The sequence below is a fragment of the Mercenaria mercenaria genome, chromosome 14, assembly GCF_021730395.1.
Source record: "Mercenaria mercenaria strain notata chromosome 14, MADL_Memer_1, whole genome shotgun sequence".
Taxonomy (NCBI): Eukaryota; Metazoa; Mollusca; class Bivalvia; order Venerida; family Veneridae; genus Mercenaria; species Mercenaria mercenaria.
In genome coordinates this window covers 4,846,123-4,867,943 of record NC_069374.1, presented here as the reverse complement: position 1 = coordinate 4,867,943, position 21,821 = coordinate 4,846,123, and the positions used below count along the sequence as shown (strand labels likewise).

The following is a 21,821-nucleotide window of genomic DNA, read 5'->3' as shown; positions in this document are numbered from 1 at the left end:
TCCTATCATGCGGTGTACTCTCGGCTTTTATCATAGTGTTAAACTCTTTTTCTTAACCTTTCATGCATTTGATAGCTGAATAATAAAATAATTAAAGCATTTAAAAAAAATTCTAATCATGTAATTTATCAATATAATCTATCTGGATAGCTGTTTCTTTGGTTTTAACATAAAATTTAAACCCTTGTAAAATTTTCATCATTTCAAAATGCTGGCTAGTAATATATAACTGAAATTATTATTTTAGCATTAATTTAAGTGAGTCACATTTCCGTATAATTTATAAGCAAAGTGGGGCTAGCTAGTAGCTAGTTGAAAATATTGTTAAATTTTACCCCTGAATGGAAGCTTTGTTTCAAATAGACAATGGTTACTCTGGAAACATTTAGTTTGCATAAAATTTCCTATCCACCGGCTGCATACTGATTGTTATCATAAAAATGTGCATGCCATGTGTCCTGTTAACTCTAGGGGGTTAAATTCAAGAATATGTCTTTAAAGCAGACTTTACACTTTCTGCTCCCACTTAGGTGTTAAATATCGGTCAGATGTTAATGTAATGTGTATAATAAGTTTTCTTAATACATTGCAATTTGAAATAATGTCTAAAAGGTCTCACAGTTGTTTTTATTTTTAAAGCTTCACAAATTTGTGGTCTGTGTATTAAAAATCCTACGGGTGTTTTTATTAAATGTAAAGATTTATATTTTAACTTTATGTGGGCAAGTTACTGTGAATTTGAATTGACTGAAAATTAAAGAGGCAGCAACATAAAATTAAATTAACACGTGGTATGTCAACTTGTCAATAGAGATCATTTATGCCTCATGGATGATATTTTGAAATATATGAGAAAACACCTATAATAAATTAATTGAGCTGATGGAAAATTGAAGGTACATCTTATCACAAAGGCATATATTCTAACATTTTACAGTAATTATTATTATAATTCCTATATTATTCAAGATCTCATTGCATTAAGCTGTGTATGCAGATCTTTCCGATTAATTTTGTAACTTTAGGAATATATACTGTCTAGTATATTGATCCTTATTCTAAGAATATATAGTCTGAATACTTGCACAATGATAAAATGATTTTCCAAGGAGGCATTTCAATATTGAAAAATACTTTAAAGCTGAATAAAAGCATTTATTGTCACAATTAACAAACATAACAATCATACAGTCCATATATAAACTGACACACAGAAAATGCACTTTAAAACAGTCCTTACAGCTAGCCTCATATTTTTTAAGGCACAGAGTATCAATAAATATAAATAACGTTCTTTCTTCAATTGCTCAAGAGATAAACAGCTGAATTTTGATTACATAATCAGATATTTTCCAAATCTACTAATATAGTTTGAAGTGACAGCGACTGAATAATAATGTAAATAATGTAAACAAACTTTTCTAGGACCTATTCGCATGTAGCGCCACCTATACGCGCACCTGTTTAATCAGGGGAATTAACTGACCGATATCGCCCATTAGCAGTAAATCTCAACAAGATTTAGGTTTTTCCTAGAGAGTAATGCATTTGTAAATCAGATAATTACAGCAAATGACCGACTGGCAGTACAGGGATGAAATCACGATCAATAGAGGTCTCTAACTCAAAAGTTCAAGGTTAATTATTCCAGAGTGTCTGCAGAATGGGATCCTGGATAAAATTTATGATAGAGTTTATTGCTCGGTCACAAAACCGATGCCCGTATGGTTTTTAAAAATCGAACGAGTCCACCAATTTTAGAATCCTTACGATCTCTGTTCAGTCGAAGCGTCTGGTCACAGTACCTACGAGCCCCGTACGATCTTTTGATAATGCAGTCGTTAGATATCCGTACGGACATCACAGACAAGTCGTGCGGAGCTTGCAAGGAGCCCGGCCGTACCTCATACGGTGCTCATGGGGTTCGTACGGCGCTCGCACGACACTGGTACAATGTCCGTAGGTACTATGTTTTTATACCACCTTGAATTACGAAGGAAGTCGTACGGAGCCTCGTATATTCCCAAGTTCGCACGGACATCGTGCGATGCCCGTACGATCTCTTCCGGGGCCCGTGCGATTCCCGTACGGGGCTCTTTCGACCTGCTCCCGACTTCGAAAATCTCTACGAACTCATAGAGAACTTGTGAGCTCGGTGAAACATTTTCACCGAGTTCCCGAGTCCTCTACGAGTTCCAAAAATCCGTTCGACGCTCGTACGAGTCAACGATGTCCGTACGGACGCCGTGCGAGTTTGCCAAAATTCGACTGAAAACCTCGTATGGAGCTCGTAGCGTTTCTGTGACCGGGGTGTTAGTGGCCTGGGTTACACCCCGGTCACAAGATCACGTTGAATTTTGGCAAACTCGTACGGCGTCCGAACGGACATTGTTGACTCGTACGAGCGTCGTATAAAATTTTTTGAACTCGTGGAGGACTCGGAAACTCGGTGAAAATATTTCACTGAGCTTTCGAGTCTCTGTGAGCTCGTAGAGATTTTCGAAGTCGGGAGCAGCTCGCAAGAGTCCCGTACGGGAACCGCACGGGCCCCGGAAGAGCCCATACCGGTATCGCACGATGTCTGTGCGGATTTGGAAAACTGTGAGGCTTGCCGATGCTCGCACGACTATCGCGTTACGATCGCCGTACTTGCTCCGTTCCTTGGTAATTTAAGGTGGTATAAAAACACAGTACGAACCCACGAGCACCGTATGAGGTACGGCCGGGCTCATTGCGAGCTCCACGCGACTTGTCTAGAATGTACGTACGGATATCATACGACTGCATCCTCGAAAAATCGTACGGGGCTCATAGGTACTGTGACCAGACGCTACGCTTGTACACCGTAAGAATTCTTAAATTGGTGGACTCGTACGATTTTTTAAAACCATGCGGGAATCTCCGGTAAGTCAAGTCCTGTATAACATGAATAGAGCAATCAGCTGATAGTCTAAGGAATTTCCCAGTCGTCCTTGGCAACGCATTGCTACGGATTAGTCTGAGCTAAAAGGCCAAGCATATTTATTAGTTATTGACTACTTTTCGCGGTACATTGAGATATTGCAAACTTAAATTTAGATTCAAGTGCTGTCATAATGCACATGAAATCTATCTTTGCGTGCCATGGAATTCCAGAGTACGTATGCTCTAATGGCGGCAGTCAATATAATTCCTCTGCATTTCGTGACTTCGCGGCGAAATATGGTTTCACACCTATAAGTAGCCCACGTTTTAGTCTAGCTAATGGAGCTGCAGAAAGAGCAGTCAGAACAATTAAGCAAATGCTTAAAAAGGCAGACGATCCTCGGTTAGTTTTATAAGCCTGCAAGACAACACCACTACATAATGGATTTTCGCCTTCAGAACTACTTTTTGGTAGAAAATTACAAAATACTGTACTCATCAATCCGGAGAAGGTACTGCCTAAATGGCCAAATATGAAAAGGGTTACTTCTACTGAAAACCTTCCGGAACAGGGTATGGATAAAAGATCAAGAGATATGGTGCACAGTAGTTTCGGAAGATAAAAGCCCGCGGCCTTTTCATGTAGAAACTGACAATGGTGTTCTTAGAAGAAATTCAAGATTCTTAATGATTATCCGATGGGCCATACACTAAGTAGTAGTCTGGCTACCGACAAGATAATCTTTTATTTTTAATCATTTCACCCATCTTTCTTGGCGCTGATTATCTATCAATGTTTTGAGAAGAAAAGGGACATATTAGGCGCACAATGAGAAAACCAACATTGTGCGTTTGCGACCAGCATAGATCCAAACCAGCCTGCGCATCCGCGTCTGGTCATGATCCATGCTGTTCGCTTTCAAAGCCCTATTGCAATTAGAGAAATTGTTAGCGAACAGCATTGATCCTGACCAGACTGAGCGGGTGCGCTGACTGGTCTGGATCCATGCTGGTCGCAAACCCACTATGTTGGTTTTCTCATGGCGCGGCTCATATTATTTATACAAAATTTAAATAGCATCAGGAGTTACCTCCTGTGAACAAATCATAGACTAACCAATTAGCAATGAATCTTCAGAAATGATTGACCAATCAAACCAACAAGAGCAAGAAACTTGAAAGGCACAAAATCAGGTAGACTGGCTCCCGTCCCTATGTTTGTTCTACATATATATGTTTATTCATTAAGAGGGAAGTAACTCCAGCAGGTTGTTTCTACATTGACTTTTTTATTGCCCCTGGCTCCGAACATAGTATGGTTCAGCCATCAGATAAAATGTGCTATTTTAGAGGCTAAAGATTTTCTTATTTTGCTTGCAGTATTTATATAAAAAAAATAACCATGCAGCCAGGGAGCCAGGCTAAAAATCAGGTAGAATTACAGATTAAATTTAAGACATTGTAACATTCTTCTCTAATAAGTTAAAACAGTAGTACTAATTGCAAACAGTTCACAAGAAAGAGTTCAAATATGAACCATTATCCACTTGAAAGGGAGGTGTAGTATCGGCATTGTAGAGTAGGGTACTCTCTGGAGCATAGCTACCTGTGATAAGCCCTTAGATATTGAATCACTCTATATAGTCTAGGCTATACAGCCTTAGTAACATCTCTATGTAGTTCAGTCAAGGATATTAAATATAGCCGCTTCTTATTTATTGTGTTTACCCATATAATACTTCAGTTAACACATAAATGATTTAAGTGTAGATGTAAACAAAACAGGGAGAATGTACAAAGCAAGCACTATAACGTTGGGCATTGTACTCGTGCTACAAGTCAAGTAGACACTGACTGGGCACTGTCCTGAAACATGCTATTCGTTTTTCAAATGGACCGGTACACTTCAAACATTTTCTCTGCTATAGAAAGGTTCTCCCAAAGTTTCTATCGTAAATGGGACAAACCCAAACCTATTTTTTTTTTAAAAAAACCTACTTCTATGCTTTCCTGAATTATGTCATTTTACATAAGGTTCTGCCTTATAGATTTGTTTAGATAGCCTATGTGTTCGAAATTTGTTACCACCGTTGCCTCTTCGAGCAAATAATGTTCCTATTTATGCAAAACAATCTCACTTATTTCTTGTTGCATTTATGAACTACAACTTTTTGAACTATATTTTAATATTAATACTACAAAATAGGTCCTGCTATGTAACTGACAGTTCTTCATTCAATAGAAAGTTTTGAGAAAGAGTGAAAAGGAAGTTCACCAAAACTTTATTTAGCAGTCCAAATGCACGGTTAGTTGACTTTGACACATTTCTTGTCATAGCATTATAATCTATATATTAATAAATGATTAAAATAAACAATTTCTAGTTTGTCACTTCCAATATCGACTATTACGTCTGTAGATGGAACTGAATGTGGTCTGAGTCATCTTAATTTTGCAAGAATAATGGTCCATTCTATTTCTGCTAAACCAGCTGATAAGACCGTCAAGCACGAGTTGAAGGTAATTTTCATTTTCACTTAGCAGCACACTGCCATCTGTATACAATACAATACCGATTATTTCTCCGTCGTTGCCAGTACCCAAATGCGATGCATTGAATGTTGGAATCGAGTTATTTATGAACAGTTTAAATAAAGGCATCAATATGGGAAAATTAGACCCATCGTGAAAATTATCACAAACACCGATAATGAATTTGGCCAGGTAAATCGGTCATCCAGCTAGACTGCTCTACTCCGTTATTTGCTAACGGTGTCAAACAGGTAATTCCTTCTTCGATAAATTGTACCGTCATTAGCTCGTCTGATTTTGGAAAAAAAAATCTAAGAGGTATTGTCGCCCCTTGATCGTCGGCGTTGGTTAAATTTTTTGTTTAGGTCAACTTTTTCTTTAAAAAAACTGTAAGAATTACAGCTTTGAAACTTTGTACACTTGTTTATCATCATTAGGTGACTATGTAGGCCAAGAACCATAACTCTAACCTGCAATTTGTCACAATTATGACCCTTTTTGCACTTAAATGGATGGGTCTAATTTTCCCATGTGCCTGTTTTAATCCGCATTTTACCGAAAACAAGTCTAAACTAACCCCACTCAGTCTTGCGGAACATTCAAATTTCTGTTTAAGCTAGGGTACGAAGGCATTACACATATTCCCGTTTACACCGATTTCGTCAAGTGTTTTTGTTTCTTTCCATTTATCATATTTTTTATCGTCAATGATTGCTACAAAAATTGATTACGGTCTGTAAAATTGATATAATGATACTTTGGGCCGTCTCGAAGTCCATCATGCAGAAGGTTATCTGGTTTTCCCCATATGATATTAAGAATAGATTTTTTTTCTATACCTCGCTCAATGTTATGCATCTGTAATTCATAATTGGGTCTCTGGAATCTGCAGCGTAGATTAAGGGGCGGAGTTAATCATGTTTCGTGGCTACATTACGGGTGCAAGGCCTATACGTACTGTACACTTGTTAAACATTAATAGCAAGGAATGTATCCAAGATGGCTGCTCTTCCACAGTGATTTTGGATAAAAATGCTATCGGACACGACGAGTTACTGGTGGAGGTTTACTACTCCACCAGTAACTCGTCGTGTCCGATAGCATTTTTATACCCCCCTTCGAAGAAGGAGGGGTATATTGTTTTGCAGAGGTCGGTCGGTCGGTCGGTCTGTATGTAGACCAGTCCGTTTCCGGATGATAACTCAAATACGCTTGGCCCTAGAATCATGAAAGTTGATAGGGAGGTTGTCACCACCAACAGATGACCCCTATTGATTTTGAGATCAGTACGTCAAAGGTCAAGGTCACAGTGACCCTGATTAGTAAAACGATTTCCGGATGATAACTCAAGAACGCTTGGGCCTAGGATCATGAAATTACATAAGGAGGTTGGTCATCACCAGCAGATGACCTCTATTGATTTTGAGATCAGTATGTCAAAGGTCAAAGCCACAGTGACCCTGAACAGTAAAACTGTTTCCGGATGATAACTCAAGAACGTTTGGGCCTAGGATCATGAAAGTTGATAGGGAGGTTGGTCATGACCAGCAGATGACCCCTATTGATTTTGAGGTCAGTGTGTCAAAGGTCAAGGCCACAGTGACCAGGAAAAATAAAATGGTTTCCAGGCAATAACTCAAGAACGCTTAGGCCTATTGTCAAGAAAATTGATAGTGAGGTTGGTCATGACCAGTAGATGACCACTATTGATTTTGAGGTCATTAGGTCAAAGGTCAAGGTCACATTTGCCAGGAACAGTTAAAAGGTGTCTGATCTTCTTGTACAAAACAACAGGGCCTAGGGCTTTGATATTTGGTATGTAGCAAAATCTAGTGGTCCTCTACCAAGATTGTTCAGATTATTTCCCCGGGATCAAGTATGGCCCCACCCCAGGAGTCACATTGTGTATATAGACTTGTATAGGAAAAAAACTTTGAAAACCCTCTTGTCTGAAACCACAGGTCCTAGGGCTTTGATATTTTGTATATGACATAATCTAGCGGTTCTCTTCTAAGTTTGTCCAAATTATTCCCACTAGGGTTAAATATGACTCCGCCCTGGGGTCACATGGTTTACATAGACTTATAGAGGGAAAAACTTCTTGTCCAAACCACAAAGACTAGGGCTTTGATATTTGTAATGTAACATCATCTAGTGGTTCTCTACCAGGTTTATTCAAATTAACCCTCTAGGGTCAAATATGGCCCCACCTCGGGGGTCACATGGTTCATATAGACTTATATAGGGAAAAACTTAGAATCTTCATTTCTACAACCTACATCGTTCAAATTTGGATCACATGTATTGTTTTAAGTGGCAAGGTGAACCTTGGCGTGAGTTGACCTTGATCTTGACCTGGTGACCTGCTTTCACATTCCTGTGGCTACAGACTTCAAATTTAGACCACATGCATAGTTTTGTGTTCCGAAATAAAATTTGACCTTGATTTTGACCTAGTGACCTTCTTTCACATTTCTCAAGCTACAGCCCTCAAATCTGGACCACGTGCATAGCTTTGTGTACCGAAACAAACTTTGACCTTGCTATTGATCTACTTTCACATTTTTGAAGGTACAGGCTTCAAATTTGGACCACATGGCACATGCATAGTTTTGTGTTTCGAAATAAAATTTGACTTTGATTTTGACCTAGTGACCTTCTTTCAAATTTCTTAAGCTACTGCCTTCAAATTTAGACCACATGCATAGCTTTGTGTACCGAAATGAACTTTGATCTTGAGATTGACCTATTGACCTACTTTGACATTTCTGAAGCCACAGGCTTCAAATTTGGACTGCACGCATATTTTTGTGTTCTGAACTGAAATTTGACATTGATTTTTATCTAGTATCTACTTTCACATTTCTCAAGCTACAGCCTCCAAATTTGAAGCACATGCATAGTTCGGTCTACCGAAATGAACTTTGCCCTTGTCTACCGAAATGAACTTTGACCTTGAAAAAAATGATCTCGTGACCTACTTTCACATTTCTCAAGCCACAGTTTTCAAATTTGGACCACATGCACAGTGTTTTGTATCGAAATGAAATTTAACCTTGATTTTGATCTTGAGCTAGTGTTAAAATTTGGAACATTAAAAAATGGCTCAGTGGTCAGAAACCAAGATCACTCTGTGATTTCTTGTTAGGTTAATAGGTTAAAGGCCAAGGTCATATTGGACCAGAACAGTAGAACTTTTGTTTACAGAGAGTTTATAATTTCTGTTCCTTGTGCAATTACTGAATGCATCAAGGGGGCATTTCCTGTTCGACGAGCTCTTGTTTTTATATTTCTTGATACCCATGATTTCAATTTTAACCTTTAATCCAGTGAATTGTTACTGTACCTTCCATTTCCAGGCCTGTTTTGGTTTTCAATAACATCTTGGCTTAACAGGCATTCAGATGTAGTGACCATCTATCCAACACCTGCGGTTTTAAATCCATCTTCATTCCGGATTTCAAGGAGTTTGACTTTTCGCTCGTTTTCCAACCAAATTATCCAATTAACTGCTCTCTTTCTTCTAACATTTTTGGACATGCTTACTGAATAATTTCATTTTAGACTTAGGTGACGACGAGCGGTGCCCTTATTTAAAAAGCAAACAAAACAAAAAATTCTGCCTGGAACACAATTCGTTCTAAATTTCATTTGATTGATTATTCCACTAGTGTTTCTCAAGTCTGTGCTCACCGTTAATAGACTTGTGCCTCATTTTAGTAAACATCTCATTTTGATGCAGTTACTAAATTCAGAAGATACATCGTTCCACTTGCTTTGATTCAAGCTCCAGTTTATATATGACATTATTTAAGCATTGCTGTGTATCATACATCACGTCTAGTGGTACATCTGTTTTATTACTGGTACTGATGATAAACTCGAACAGAAAGTGAAGTTTTGTTACCTGTAACTTTTTTATTTCTGCAATTTGTAATCAATGGTCGGTATCAAAATAAAGTTTAACATTAGCTGAAAACTTTACATAATTCAAATTTATATTTAATTAGCAAACTCACACGAAGTAAGGCCCTGAAAGGGGTTTGTAAAATGGGGACTGTACGAAGGTTGACTGATGATAAATTCGACCACTTTGGCATTTACAAAATTTTCTTCGGAGTATTATATTGAAACTTTCCCCAAAAAGCTGCAACAGTCATTTCTGATCAATTAATGGAAAGTGACCCAATGTCAGGCCTTCATGTGGCGAAAGTGAGCATTCGCAAAAAAAAAACCTCTTCCACAGTGATTTTGGATAAATATTTTTATAAAGATAAATGTAAGACATTTATTTATACAGAATATTTACCAATTTTGTTTTTATTTACACTAGTTGGTGTTTAAGTGGAAACTATTAGATGGTGTGTTCAATTTTATAAATAACCGATTGCAATCGAATACTTCCATGGTGGTCGACTTTATCATCTGTCCGGGTTTAATATCATCAGTACCAGTACATATGGTTCGAGCTTTTTGGCAACATCTGTTACCCATTTTATTTATATTACTTACATACCGCCCTACTGTAGAGTAAAGAACCATGTAACCATTGAATGATCTGGTATACAAATAGTATGACTTATTCAATTGATAATATAAATAGTATTCAACATATCAACCTCTGCACTAGATTTCATGCGGTACTAACAAAAAAATCTTTACCATGCTTATTATGCTTAAAAACTATAACATGACGTTCATGCGCATGATCCATCCTTGCAATAAACGCATCTTAGTCGGATCACACTGCTTTAAAATCTCCACAAACATAGAACACTTTGTATTACGGAAGTATTTGATTTAAAAATAATATCAAGAAGTCGATCTTTACAATCATTTCGGGTTGAATCTGTGGATGATAAACAGCAAACACAGCAGAGGAATTTGACCATAATATACAGTACCATCTTGAGTGCCATCAGTTCCATGATATTACAATATAATGTATAATGCTTAAAAAAGTCTGCAATTTGAGTTAAAATTGTAGGTAAGGGAGTGGAACATGGGGTATAATTCTACAAAGAAAAGTCACAAAAAGGCTTCAACAGACATCCCAACTTTGCTGAATGCCAAGCGGAAGATTTTGCTTTCCAAAGTGGGAGATTGGGGCGTTAAAGTGGGGAATTTAATACCGCGGTATTTACGTTCATGGTATTACTTAAAGGAAGCTTTTGATACATACATACGTACTAAAGACACAATGTAAAGTGTAAGACACCTCTTTAGCACTCCTAAAAAATAAATAGCGGGTTCAAATAAGTATTTCATATATTTTGTTTTTGTTTAAAAACTCGTGTTTCTACAAAAAAGGTTTCTGTAATTATTTCCGATTGTAATTATTACGTATCAATTATAAATGAGATTACTTTTTAAAGCTTGGTGCATTATGCGTAATAAAAATGTTACAGTAGAACTTCGTTCACTCAAACATGGATAATTTAATGCCACCCTTGCTTGAACTAATCATCAAAACTTGTGAAAATCGCTTCAATGTATAATTCTTAAAGGCTCGAAGTACCGATAACTGAAGCAAATTTTGCTGATCGACTTTGAGCAAATTACCTTGAAATTACTAATGGTAATTGTGTTTTTCTGGTACCCTTGAAAGACGTTGATAATTCAAACTTTGTCCATAAAACATACCCATTATATCTGCATTAACACATCTCTTAGTTGTCATCAGTAAGTATTGAATTCCCGATATTGTCGATTTTCCAAAAGTAAAAGAAAAGATAACCAGGCTTTTTCTCTGTTTATAATATTTGTTATACACATCCTGTTTTAATGCATCATATAGTAAATTAAAGCTGCTGAATTATGTTAATTTGTGAAATTCCTTAAAATGGAAAATGTATTAGAGATAGAACTGCTTACATATATAGTTTTATCCTGAATAGTACAGATACTAGTAAGTATAGTTTGAAGTGACAATCTCAAAAGATCTCAACTCGCAAGCCCTATATCTAAAGTAAAGAACTGTTATCCATTTCAACAGGAGTTATGTCAAGGCATATAATACTGTTTTATAAAGCCTATGTCTGTCCTGTGAACTGTTTGGCATCATAAAAATCTGTTGCATTGGAAGAGTATGAAACTCTAACAGGAACATTTTGATAAATGAGATTTCTGTAAGTCAGTGCGTTCAACTATTTAATATTTCTATGTCGAACAAGGGTTGCAAATTTCATTATAGTCAGACAAGACTTTCAGGCTAACCAAGTTATAACAATTAAACATTTTATAATGGCAATGATAACAACATGCTTACAACATTTTCTAACTTTTAGTCAAAAAACATCATAATTTGGATTAGTTTCAATCTGGAGGTCTCTAACTTAGTTATGTTTGTTTGATGAAATGGATGTCTTAGAGAAGTTTGAACATAAAACTGTGTAGCTGTTTCTGAGATACAGCTTGACCATAATTTACAGTGGAAAAAGGCTAATAATTTCTATCAACATCAATCTAGACTTACATAACCTGCTAACAAGAGCTCTACAAAGTGGGACAATATATGTCCAAAGTTCTAGATATAAAAGATTTTTGTTTGGTGTGTGTGTGTGTGTGTGTGTTAGAGGCAGGTTGGGGAGGGAGGAAGCTGGGGGTGTCATGTGGTGGGTAGTTTGGGTATATAAATATGAGACTGTGAAGGGAAGCTGCGGTTTGGAAAAAGATGTTCAAACACCTGAGCTTTGGGATACCCGACCCTTTACGAAAAGATGTGTGCCCTTTCCCATGAGCAATCCTTATGTAAGGTTTGACGGTACCAGGAGTAGCAGTCAAGATGACATTAAACTTGTCAAGAAGTTTTCAGCTGAAAGCAACAGTGATAGTCACGCCATGTTGAGTACAACTGCCCTCCTTGTTACTGGTTATCAATTGACCAACAGTTGCAGACCACAAAAAAAGACCGCATAGCATAAAATAATCTTAAGAAATATGACCGCTGACAGGCATAGAATTTGATCTGAAACCAAATGTTCTGGAAAAACAATCACCCTCTTCTTCGAAAGCCTATTACAAATACATGAACAAAACAAGAGGGCCATAATGGCCCTATATCGCTCACCTGTTATCATTGCACTTCAGGACAGGAAGGTCAAAAAATCATAATCAAGATCAATCAAAAGAATCCTGAGTAAATATAGTTGAAATTTTCTTAAAGGTACAGATATGTCAAAATACACCTAAAAATTGGAGGTACCATCCATGTTGTACCACAGAAAAGTGGTCTCGGTTTTTCCCTACGGCCAATAATAAAGAAGTTACTAAATATGCTATTTATAGTAACATAAAATAAAGTAAACCCTGGGGCTGGGTCAATTTGACTCTGGGGGGTCAAGATTTGAATTTTTTTTGTAGAGGTCCACTAGGCAATGCTACATGTCAAATATCTAAGCTCTTTGGTTTATTTTTAGAAAATTTTGAAGATTTTTCTATGTACAATCAAGTAACCCCATGGGGCGAGGTCAATTTTGGGGAGGGGTCAGTTTTGACCCCGGCGGTCATGATTTGAAAATTTTTTGTAGAAGTCTACTAGGCAATGCTACATGTCAAATATCTAAGACCTAGGCCTTCTGGTTTATTATTAGAAATTATTTTTGTTAAGATTTTCCTATGTAAAATCAAGTGACCCCTGGGGCGGGGTCAATTTTAACCTGGGGGACATGATTTGAACAAATTTTGTAGAGGTCCACTAGGCAATGCTACAAGTGAAATATCTAAACTCTAGGCCTTCTGGTTTATTTTTAGAAAATTTTTGAAGATTTTCCTATGTAAAATCAAGTGACCCCTGGGGAAGGGTCAATTTTGACCCTGGGGGTCATGATTTGAACAAATGTTGTAGAGGTCTACTAGGCAATGCTACATGTGAAATATCTAAGCTCTAGGCCCTCTGGTTTATTTTTAGAAAATTTTCCTATGTAAAATCAAGTGACCCCTGGGGCGGGGTCATTGACCCCGGGGTCATGATTTGAACAACTTTAGTAGAGGTCCACTAGGCAATGCTACATGTCAAATATCTAAGCTCTAGGGCTTCTGGTTTTTGAGAAGATTTTTTAAGATTTTCCTATGTAAAATGAAGTGACCCCTGGGGCAGGGTCATGATTTGAACAAATTTTGTAGAGGTCCACTAGGCAATGCTACATGTGACATATCTAAGCTCTAGGCCTTCTGGTTTATTTTTAGAAAATTTTCCTACGTAAAATCAAATGACCCCCGGGGTCATGATATCAACAAATTCTGTAGAGGTCCACTAGGCAATGCTGCATGTGACATATCTTAGCTCTAGGCCTTCTGGTTTATTTTTAGAAAATTTTTGAAGATTTTCCTATGTAAAATCAAGTGACCCCTGGGGCGAGGTCAATTTTGACCCCGGGGTCATGATTTGAACATACTTGGTAGAGGTCCACTAGGCAATGCTTCACACCAAATATCTAAGCTCTAGGGCTTCTGGTTTTTGAGAAGAAGATTTTTTAAGATTTTCCTATGTAAAATTAAGTGACCCCTGGGGCGGGGTCAATTTTGACCCTGGGGTAATGATTTGAACAAATTTGGTAGAGGTCCACTAGGTAATGCTTTACACCAAATATCTAAGCTCTAGGGCTTCTGGTTTTTGAGTAGAAGATTTTTAAAGTTTTTCTTTCGGTTGCCATGGCAACCAGAGTTCTGCATGGAATTCAATTCTTTTTGAAAGGGGGCGACCCAAGGATCATTCCTGTGAAGTTTGGTGAAATTCTGCCCAATGGTTTTCAAGAAGATTTTTTTACAAATTGTTGACGCACGACGGACGACGGACATCAAGCGGTCACAATAGCTCACCTTGTCACTTCGTGACAGGTGAGCTAATAAGAAAAAAAGACATATAATGTTATTATTTCTGATTTATTTTATAAAAAAAAGCAAACAAAATAGCAACAAAAATGCACCAAACTTTTTCTAATCTGTATACATGGATTTAACACTTCATAATATGAAGTCTAAATATACTGCTTCAGAAGCAAAGAAAATAAGCACATTTCAAACACATATGGCATCATCACTAATCCATAATAAATCTCTGCTGGTACACTTCACATAAAGATGTAGTAAAACCACAGTGAATAATGAACATCTACAAACAAGCTCTGCCATGAGAAAACCAACACAGTGCCTTTGCAACCAGCATGGATCCAGACCTGCCTGCACATCCACGCAGTGTGGTCAGGATCCATGCTGTTCGCTAATAGTTTCTCTAATTGCAATAGGCTTTGAAAGCGAACATCATGGATCCTGACCAGACTGTGCATATGCGCAGGCTGGTCTAGATCCATGCTGGTTGCAAACGTACTATGTTGGTTTTCTCATGGCATGGCTCAATTATGTCAGTCATATCTGCTGTTTTTCAATTAATGCAAGCTATACTGATAATAAACAAGAGGGTCATGATGACCCTGAATCGCTCACTTGAGTAATATGAGCCACATGTTTAAAATGGCAAAATGATGCCTTTGATATTTGGTATGTAGCATTGTCTAGTGGATGTCTAAGATTGTTCAAATTATACACCTGGGGTGAAAAGAGTTTTATGAGTTGTGTAGGAAAAGAAATACTTAAAAAATTATCAGATTGTATTTCCTGGACTGTTTAGACATAATTACCTGATGACCCTAAGTGCTTACCATACAGCCTTGAAATCTGAATGACATGTACAGTTTTGCACAGCGATCTTAAAACTGACTTTCAGTGACCATGAATATGACCTACCAACCTTCTTTCTAATATTTTTTCAATGTTGAAGTATGAATTCTGTCTCATTAAATCCGTTTACTTGAGGAACCAATGAACAAATGATATTGACATTTTTATTTTGTGTTTAATAATTGTTTACAAATAGTTTGATGTTTCTTTTATTAAAATTAATGGTAAAATGAGTTCTCTGCAAACGTTTTGGATAGTGGCTATCACTTTGAAATTTGTCTCTACTCGAGCTTGTGGAGATACCATAAGTTATACAAAATTTATAAAAACCAGCACGGTAAAAGTTGTTTAAAAATTGCAAAATAGTGCAAAACACAACTACCTTTCAGAATATACCAAGCAAAGGCCATTTTGTAAACATTACTATTAGTGACCTAATACCTTAAGCATTGCAGTTTCAGACAAGAAGATTTTTAAAGTTTTTTTCCTATATAAGTCTATGTAAAACTTGAGAGCCCCAAGGGCAGGGCCTCTTTTCATCCCAGGGGCATAATTTGAACAATTTTGGTAGAGGAACACAAGGCAATGCTACATACCAAATATCAAAGGTCTAGGTCTTTTGGTTTTAGACAAGGAGATTTTTAAAGTTTTTCCTATGCAAGTCAATGTAAACTTGGGACCCCCGGGACGGGGCCTTTTTTCCCCCTAGGGGCACAATTTGAACAATCTTTATAGAGGACCATAAGACGATGTCACATGCCAAATATCAAGGCTCTACGCCTTGCGGTTTTGGACAAGAAGATTTTTTAATTTTTTAAATAATTTTGAAAGAGGACCACTCAAGGATCATTCCTGTGAAGTTTGATGTAATTCTGCTCAGTGGTTTTCAAGAAGATTTTTTTATAAAATATTGATGGACACACAAGGCACGACAGACATTGGACAGTCACAAAAGCTCACCACGAGCCTTTGGCTCAGGAGAGCTAAAAATGGCTGGAGACCATAAAATTTGCAGGAGTCTGAATGCTTCAGCCATCCATATTACAGTGAGCAGTTTTTCAATGTACATAATTGGAGATTCCTTTTCATACAAAGAGCATATTGGAAAAAATGCCCTTATTAACAATGCCATTAATATTCAGTTATACTCAGTTACTCAGCCATCTTAAGTCCAAGCAGCAAAATTTCTTCACTCATTATCTAAAATGTCTTAACCATATAGCAAATGACTAATTGTTAGAATGTAAGCTAGGATCACCAATGACATTGACCTTGCTGTTATTGTTATTTATACAAGTAAAAACTTCATAAGCATGCTAACTTGAACCAACATCATTTTTGAACAAGTGATCATGATGAAAAACTTAAGTTCCACCTGATAAAGGTATGTTTACATTTATAATGGAAGTGTTCACATCTTTAGAAGCATAGGGGCCACCAGTGAGTTGGCTTTCTCCTCACCCAACAGGCTTTCAACAATTTTAAGAGCAAATTCAAAGCAGGTGCCTGGGCCACGACTTGTGATGAGTTTTCCATCTTGTACAACACGTTCTTCTGAGTATTTGTGATCCCCTGTAATGATACAGTAAGTTTTCTACATTTTAAAATGTTTGAATTGAATTTACAGAATATGAAAGTAATATAAACTTCCTTTGTTTTCAGTGTGAGATAAATCTCAAGGTAATCCAAATGAGGGACTGGGACACACAGCGTCCCGGAGTAAGTAATGAGAACTCGCTGCTATAGACCAATTAAACAGTCATATCCTTTTCTGAGAGTTCTTCAATGTTCTGTTACTTTTAAACAAGTAATGTTTATGTAAAATTTAAAAAAATTTCTGCCAAAATGCCTTTAGATTGGAGAACTGACAAAATTGGAACATTTAAGAGTTTGTAGAACATGAAATGTCCCCCTTGATGCATTCAGTAATTGCACAAGGAACAGAAATTATTTCATCACTGTGCACTGGACTTTTCACTAACTGACCTCAAATCAATAATTATGGGTTGTTTACCAGTCATCAGTGACCTCTGTATCAAATGTGATCTTAGACCAAAGCATTCTCTAGCTATTTGACAAAAAAAGTTCTACTGTTCTGGGTCAATATGATCTTAATCTTTGACTTAATGACCTTAAAGTCAACAGGGGTCATCTGCTGGTCATGATCAACCTCCTTACTGAGTTTCGTGATCATAGACCTCAGTGTTCTCAAGTTATCCTTCGGAAATGGTTTCACTGTTCTTGGTCACTTTGACCTTGACCTTTGACCTACTGGCCTCAAAATCAATAGGGGTCATCTGCTGGTCGTGATGAACCTCCCTATTGAGTTTCCTGACCCTAGGCCCAAGCGTTCTCAAGTTATCATCTAGAAACAGTTTAACTGTTCCAGGTCACTGTGACCTTGACCTGACCTACTGACCTCAAAATCAATTGGGGTAATCAAGTGGTCACAATCAACCTCCCTTTTAAGATTTGTGATCCTAGGCCGAAGTGTTCTCATGTTATCATCCAGAAATGGTTTAACTGTTCCAGGTCACTGTGACTTTGACCTTTGACCTACTGATCTTAAAATAAATAGGAGTCATCTGTTGGTCATGATCAACCTCCCTATAAACTTTCATGATCCTAGGCCTGAGCATTCTTGAGTTATCATCCAGAAACCAATCTGTCTACCGATCAACCAACATACCGACCATTGGACATCTGCAAACAGTATACCTCTTCTTTTACGAGGGGATTTCTACCCGTTTATGATGATATTTACATAAAGGTGAAACACCTGACACACAGTCACAGTTTCTCGTAACTTGACTTTTTTTTTTTTTTTTAAAGCTTTAGTACCCTATAACAGAACTGAAAATGGAACAGAAAATGAAGCAATTAAAAATCTGAGTCACGCCATGAGAAAACCAACATATTGTGGCTTTGTGACCATCATGGATCCAGACCAGCCTGTGCATCCATGCAGTCTTGTCAGGATCCATGCTGTTCGCTTTCAAAGCCTGTTGCAATTAGAACAAGAGCTGTCACAGGAGACAGGGCGCTCGACTATTTCGATGTTGGATAGTGAAACTGGGCACATCTGAGGAAACTGGAGCTGTCACTGGAGTGTTTATTAACTCCAATGGTAGATGAAGATATTGCACAGTAGCCCGAGTCTGTGTCAAAATTATCAAGTACTGGTAATAAGAGAGGTAAAGATAAAGTGTATCAAAACACTATATATATAAGTATAGTCTAAGCAAAAGGGGAGCATAATTCATTAAATATCGGTGCAAGAGTTATGCATCTTGTGTCATATGATTTGGGTGATGATGTGGAACAACTACTTAAGTCTGAATCAAAATCATTTCATAATATCCGAGATAGAGTGAAAATGTATCAAAATTAACCTTAAATTCAAAGTAAAAGGGGGCATAATTCATGAAAAATTGGTGCCAGACTTTTGCTTCTTGTGTCATATGATGTGAGTGATGATGTTGAACAATTATTTTAAGTTTGATCGAATCAGATCCATTCAGTAATATAACAGAGATAGAGTGAAAGTGCATCAAAACTTTAACCTAAAATTCTAAATAAAAAGGGGGAATAATTCATGAAAAATTGGTGCAAGAGTTATGCACCTTGTGTCATATGGTGTGGGTGATGATTTTTTTTAGTTTTAAGTTTGAATCAAATCCATTCAGTAATAATAGAGATAGAGTGAAAGTACATCAAAACTTTAACCTGAAGTTCTAAGTAAAAAAGAGGAATAATTCATGAAAAATTCATGCCAGAGTTATGCATCTTGTGTCATATGATGTGGGTGATGATGTTGAACAATACTTAAGTTTGAATCAAATCCATTCAGAAATAACAGAGATAGAGTGAAAGTGCATCAAAACTTTAGCATGAAAATCTAAGTGAAAAGGAGGGATCAATCATGAAATATTGGTGCCAGAGTTATGGCCCTTATGTCAGATGATGTGAGTGATGATGAGGAATAACTTTTTCAAGTTTGAATCAAATCCATTCAGTAATAACAGAGATAGAGTGAAAGTGCTTCAAAACTTTAACCTGAAATTCTAAGTAAAAAGGGGGAATAATTCATGAAAACTTTGTGCTAGAGTTATGCATCTTGTGTCATATGATGTGGGTGATGATGTTGAACAACTATTTTAAGTTTGAATCAAATCCATTCAATAATAACAGAGACAGAAAGAATTTATTTATTTATTTGGGTTTTATGGCACACCAACACAGTATAGGTTATATGGCGCCAAACAGGACTACAAACTTTGGTTCCACATCTCATTTACATTGAAATAACATGAGGGCCATGATGGCCCTATATCGCTCACCTGAGTACAATTGCTTTAACCAAAAACAAAAAGAAAAAATTCTTACAAGGTACTGATATGTCAAAATACACCTGAAAATTGGAGGTACCATCCATGCTGTACCACAGAAAAGTGGTCTTGGTTTCTCCCTATGGCCAATAATAAAAAAGTTACTAAATAAGCTATTTATAGTAACATTAAAGGGAAGTAATAAAAAAAAATATTGTAAGCTAACAAAAGAAGGATCTGCCAAATAAACACAAGAGCACTGCAATGCAACGCAAATGCAGAGCAATATTCACACAAAACAAAGTCATATGACCTTTGACCCCTAAGTGTGACCTTGACATTGAAGTGAGCCACCCGAAACATGCGCTCTGCACGTCATTTCAATGAGGTGAACATTTGTGTCAGGTTTCTCTGAAATCCATCAAGGGGTTACAGAGCGGAAGGGAAATTGCTAACCAACACACAGACAGACAGACAGACACCGAGGCGATAACATAATATGTCCCTTCGGACGTATAAAAAGGAATCGAGATCTTATGGTGGTACAAGTTGTGTGCAAGTTTGGTTAAAATCAAATCATAAATGAAGCTGCTATTGTGCAGACAATGTCAAAATAGCTAATTCCATCCCTATCATGGGCCGTAACTCTTGAACCCATTATGGGATCTGGCCGGTTCAAGAAAGGAACCAAGATCTTATGGTGATACAAGTTGTGTGCAAGTTTGGTTAAATTCAAATCACAAATGAAGCTGCTATTGTGCAGACAACGTCAAAATAGCTAATTCCATCCCTATCAGGGGCCGTAACTCTTGAACCCATTATGGGATCTGGCCGTTTCAAGAAAGGAATCAAGATCTTATGGTGATACAAGTTGTGTGCAAGTTTGGTTAAATTCAAATCACAAATGCTATTGTGCAGACAACGTCAAAATAGCTAATTCCGTCCCTATCAGGGGCCGTAACTCTTGAACCCATTATGGGATCTGGCCAGTTCAAGAAAGGAACCAAGATCTTATGGTGCAAGTCTGGTTAAAATCAAATCATAAATGAAGCTGCTATTGTGCAGACAAGGTCAAAATAGCTAATTTTGATCCCTTCAAGGGCCATAACTCTGGAACACATAAAGGAATCTGGCCAGTTCAAGAAAAGAACCAAGATCTTATGGTGATACAAGTTGTGTGCAAGTTTGGTAAAAATCAAATCATAAATAAAGCTGCTATAGTGCAGACAAGGTCAAAATAGCTAATGTTGGGCCTTTCAGGGAACATAACTCTGGCACCCATAAAGGAATCTGGCCAGTTCAAGAAAGGAACCAAGATCTTATGGTGATACAAGTTTTGTGCAAGTTTGGTAAAAATCAAATCATAAATAAAGCTGCTATTGTGCAGACAAAGTCAAAATAGCTTATTTTGGCCCCTTTAGGGGCCATAACTCTGGAAACCATAATGGGATCTGGCCAGTTCAAGAGAGGAACCAAGATCTTATGGTGATACAAGCTTTGTGCAAGTTTGGTAAAAATCAAATCATAAATAAAGCTGCTATTGTGCAGACAAGGTCAAAATAGCTTATTTTGGCCCCTTCAGGGGCCATAACTCTGGAACCCATAATGGGATCTGGCCAGTTCAAGAAAGGAACCGAGATCTTATGGTGATACAAGTTGTGTGCAAGTTTGGTTAAAATAAAATGATAAATGAAACCATTATCGTGCAGACAAGAAATTGTTGACGGACAGACGACGGACGAAGGGTGATCACAAAAGATCACCTCGTCACTATGTGACAGGTGAGCTAAAGACATGAGGTGTGGAATCAAAATTTGCATACCTGCTGGAATCACAGAGTTACTGCAAAAGCAAGTGTTAAGACCCTATTAGTCACCTATTATGATCATGCAAGGGTAAGGCAGTAGTTCTAATTCTTTTCATACACAGATCGTCCCAGAACCACATGGGGTGAGATAGAAAGGAAGTGCAGTGCATCAAAACTTTAACATGAAAATCTAAGTGAAAAGGGGGGATAAATTATGAAATATTGGTGCCAGAGTTATGGCCCTTATGTCAGATGATGTGAGTGATGATGAGGAATAACTATTTCAAGTTTGAATCAAATCCATCAAGTTATTATAGAGGTAAGTTGAAAAAAGAGAGTGTAAAAAAACTTTAACCAAGGTGGGGACGCGGAGACGTCCACGTCGGGTCGAGTAGGATAGCTCTCCTTATACTTCGTATAGTTGAGCTAAAAACTGTCTGCGAACATCATGGATCCAGAGCAGACTGCACGGATGCGCAGGCTGGTCTGGATTCATGCTGGCTGCAAAGCCACTATGTTGGTTTTCTCATGGCACAGCTCATTTAATCAACACTAAAATTTGATGAAAGTGG

At 37.4% G+C, this 21,821-nt stretch overlaps 1 protein-coding gene across 1 annotated transcript in view; it reads right to left on the bottom strand.

Moving 5' to 3' along the window:
* Nucleotides 1-14,300: 14,300 nt before the first annotated feature.
* LOC123526202 (Parkinson disease protein 7 homolog) overlaps nt 14,301-21,821 on the bottom strand; it is a 47,519-nt gene continuing 39,998 nt past the window's right edge. The window contains exon 5 of the mRNA XM_045305252.2: nt 14,301-16,686. Coding sequence (XP_045161187.2) covers nt 16,526-16,686 — 161 coding nt within the window. The 3' untranslated portion in view covers nt 14,301-16,525. The remainder of the gene's footprint in view (nt 16,687-21,821) is intronic.